General features: G+C 25.6%; 1 protein-coding gene across 1 annotated transcript, besides 2 other annotated features; it reads left to right on the top strand.

Moving 5' to 3' along the window:
• Nucleotides 1-843: 843 nt before the first annotated feature.
• Nucleotides 844-881: a microsatellite.
• A 1,740-nt stretch (nucleotides 882-2,621) lies between these two features.
• Nucleotides 2,622-2,677: a microsatellite.
• A 139-nt stretch (nucleotides 2,678-2,816) lies between these two features.
• Nucleotides 2,817-3,798, top strand: PVX_109280 (tryptophan-rich antigen (Pv-fam-a); the record flags this gene model as incomplete). Its single annotated transcript, XM_001612519.1, has 2 exons — nucleotides 2,817-2,885; nucleotides 3,016-3,798. 2 exons carry the CDS (start codon nucleotides 2,817-2,819, stop codon nucleotides 3,796-3,798), a joined length of 852 nt encoding a protein of 283 aa, XP_001612569.1.
• Nucleotides 3,799-4,383: the final 585 nt, after the last annotated feature.

Genomic DNA, 4,383 nt, shown 5'->3' with positions numbered 1-4,383 from the left:
GCAAAATTCTTTTATAATATTCCTTTATTTTTAAATAAGGCAAATGTCATTTAGTTTATATTAATACTACGTTTTTATATAATTTAATATGAAATACAGAAATTTTCCATTCAAAATTACGACAAATGAGTATTGCGAAGAATTAAATAACCGATCAATTTCATTAATATAGCATAATTACGGGAACGCTATAAAAAAATGTATAAATTACATTCTGTGAACCCTAAATATGTAAAAATTAGTTAGCATTAATGCTTTTCAGCATTATAATGTCGCTATAACTAATTATTAAGATGTGTGTTGAATATATGTTTTACACGATTATAATAGAAAATATATATGAACATTTGATATATATGCACTGACATATTTTACTGAAATATAACAACTCTTGATCGACTAGAACAAAATGCAAAAAAAGAAATTATTTAAGTTATTATTCACAAGAATAACTACTTTCTCTTTTTATATATCCTTCAAGTTACACAGTATTTACAAATGTGTTACATTTTTTCATCGAACATTACAAATTTTTAAGACAATTAAATCAGATCGAATATTCAAATTTGTTCTTTTTTTTTTAAAATACGTATTTTTCATTTTTCTATATCAATTTAGAAATGAGAAAAACTTTCTAAATATCCATAAGATTCTTATAAATACATCGCTTTCAGAACTGTTCTATTCTTGAAAAGAAATAGATGTTGTTACTTTCTTAGTCTTAAAAAAATATGTTGCCATTTATTACAAATAGAAAGATGTGCTCATTTTCTACGTTTAAAAATTTGTATATATTATTAAAAAAGTAATTCATCTTCAAATAAATATATACACCAAAAAGGCAAAAAAAAAAAGAAAGAAAGAAAGAAAGAAAGAAAGAACATAAAAACCCTTTTTTACATGAAACAATTCATCATTGCAAAATATATATCACTGTTTTTAGATTACCCTTTAGTTCCTTTTAAACGACTTTGTTTATTCCTATATTTATGAAACATAACCATTGGATAATTCAAGATGGCACAAATATTTTACTTTTTTTCCTACAATTGTTTCACAAGAACGCGAAATTGTTATAGCTTCTTTGTTTAATTAGCAATGATAGTAATATTACACCAATTAAGGCTTTTCAATTTTATAACTATTAAAAAGTAATATACACCCTTTAATTACCATATTAAATGCAATTCTGAAATGAAACTGTCACAAATGAAATCATCAGTAACCAACACATTGGAAGTAATGACTCTTTTTGTCAACAACATCTTTTTAATTATAAAATACATTTAGATGTTCTATTTTGCAATGTATTTATTCCATAATTAATAATAATACCCATCTTTTCATAGCTAAAAAAGTAATTTTAAGCATTTTTCTACTACGTTTCAGGCTACAGCATTCAGCAATATTGTCACTCCTTAACAAATTTCATTTTGCTTGCGTTTGTCTTTCCGATCTATTAAGGAGCTAATATACCGTTATTTTTCACAATAACACATTTGTTCATATTAGTATTTACATTTTTCGTAAATTACACAATTCGCTAATGAAATATCGAAATGAACTCAAATTTGTTACTTTTCAACAAATAAAAACAAATGACTTTCACTTACATTTGTTTTAACAAGTACACTATTAATATAAATGTAAAAATTCTTCCATTTGTCAAACATGCTGGTTGTGCTATGCATATTAATTCTACGTAACAATATATTTAGTCATTGAAGGGACCATTCAAACTTCACCTCTTGATTCGAACGAGTTAGTAGTAGTACTACTACTACGACGTTATTTAATTATTGTTTTTCATTTTTTCTTTGCAGCGCGTGAATTCCGTTTTTTTATTATATATATACTTTTTAAAGCAAGCGAAACATTCTATTAATTTCCAACACAAATAAAAAAAAAAGAGCACACACAAAATAAATAAGTATAAAATTTTATCTATTAAAAATAATATATTTATAAAAATTAAAATGATTCTCTATTGAGTGAATTAACACAATGATAGAAGGAATTTTTTTTTTTTTTTCTATTTTTTATTCATTTAGCTCTGCAGTTAAAAAATAAATGCCTCTTAAAAATATTAATGCACATGTCCTTTAACTTTTAAGAAGTGTTATTTGAGATTCCATTATTAAATTTTCAAGTAGTTAAATTGTCCTTTTAATATCTGAAATATTTTTTTTTTCGATTTTTTTTGCTTGCCTGTTTTTTTAATAGAATTATAATTACTCAGTAAAAAGGACCTTATTTGCTTTAACTATTAACACAAAAATGTAATATATACACAAATTGATTATCGCCGTGCTTATAAATTAGTTAATATATATATGAAAGCAAAGGATAAAACTATTTTTATGTGCAAATATATATACTAATTTTATGTAAAGGTATGTATAGCGTTTAATTTTTATCTTAACACACCGATTTATTCTATAATTAAGAATAAAACCCTTTAACACGGCGTTTTTCACACTCACAATTTAGATTTGCTATTTAGGCACATTTTAGCTTTTTTTGCAAATTTTTTATACTGACAGCAAATTAAAAATCCCCTGGTTATATTTTTATTTTTATACTTTTTTCTTTCGCTCATTGTTCTATAAAACCGTTTTTTAATATATATTGTATATATGTATGTATATATATATATGTACATATATATGTACATATACCGATGTGCTTATCAAAATGAGCAAATATATTTAACCAAATATAAATATACCCATTTGTGTGCAAAAATTTTGTCCCAAAATTTAACAACATGATTAAAGAACCTCATGCATTATAAAATAATTATATAGAAATATAAAATGGTTTCTTTAAAATTAATTGCCTTATTTACGTTAACTTCGACCTTTATTTTAAGCGTCATTCCTGCAGTAAGATATAAACATCACATATATATGAATATATACATATATGTGCACAATTTTTAAACTCTTTTTTACAGTGTATATTAATATAAAAAAGAAACATTTTTTTTAATAACACATTTCACAATTTACGTAGTCCCTTCAAAATGAATGCAACAACGCTAAAGATTGCGCACTCAACATATCAAATGAGGAAACAGCAGAAATTGAAAAAACAGATGAGTGGAAAGAAAACGAGTGGAATAAGTGGAAATTGAAATTAGAAGATAATTGGAAACAGTTTAATTTATCACTAATAAAAGAAAAAAACGAGTGGATCCAGAATGTAACAAAGGACTGGAATGAATGGATGCAAAACATGCAACATAAATGGACGCATTACATTGAAAATATGGATGAATCGCATAAATCTCATATCCTAGAAAAATCATTAACATGGAATAATGCCGATTGGGAAAATTGGGTTAATACGGAACTCAAAGGACTCATTGATAACGAATGGCAAAATTGGATTAATCAAATCGAATCACAGCGTTACACATGGATAGAGGATAAATGGGTCCACTGGAGAAGCTACCAAATCTTGACATGGCTCAAGAGCGATTGGAAACATGACGAAAACATATGCTGGTTAAGGAAGGAATATATAGAATGGAACAAACCTTCAAAAGTACGAAATACGGGAGGGTGGCTCAAATGGAAAGAAAGAATATACAAACAAAGCCTAGAATGGTTATATTGGGTACAAAATAAAGAGAAAATAATTCAAAATATTAAGTGCAGTGGTTGGATACGATGGAAAGATGATAAAAACAAAATTTTTAATCAATGGAAGGAATGTTTTCTGAATAATTGGATACGTGAGGAAAAATGGAATTCATTGTTTAACGATAAGCAGACTTTATTTTTGAGACAATAATTCTATAAATCTAATCGATCGAATAAAAGGTATACTGATAAAATTTGCTATTTTATGCTCAATACAATTGACAATGGTAAGAATTAATGGGAAAAGGGAAACCACAAAAAGGAAAGAATATATTCTTATAATGAAAAAGTGATGTATAAAAAGGAAACGTTTAAAATATTCATCCATATATTATTACACCTTAATGAAATTCCATTATTCACTTTTAGAATTAATATAAAGATGCGGAGAAATTATTCGATTTAAAAAATGTTAGCAATGCGAATGTGACTGCATTAGTAGCCTAAACTTGTTTGGGAAGGAAAAACTTATGACACGCGTTTTTACAATCAAAGTAAGGAATCTTTTTTTGTTTTAATATATTTTTGAATAATACACATGATTGTATTATATGTAGTTTTTTTCGTACACGTTTATTTTTAACGTTTCATTAACGCTGAAAAATTAGCAATTTTTCTAAGCAGATGCTATTGTTTAAGTCTTGTTTATCTATAAAACATGTTACTATAACATTTTGTTTTAATTTCATCATTAGAAATTTATCTATGAATTATGTCATGTACTTGGAGTTATTTT

This window comes from Plasmodium vivax, genomic scaffold (assembly GCF_000002415.2).
Source record: "Plasmodium vivax scf_7154 genomic scaffold, whole genome shotgun sequence".
NCBI lineage: Eukaryota > Apicomplexa > Aconoidasida > Haemosporida > Plasmodiidae > Plasmodium > Plasmodium vivax.
The sequence above is the reverse complement of the archived record's forward strand: the minus strand, read 5'-3'. Positions and strand labels throughout refer to the sequence as shown.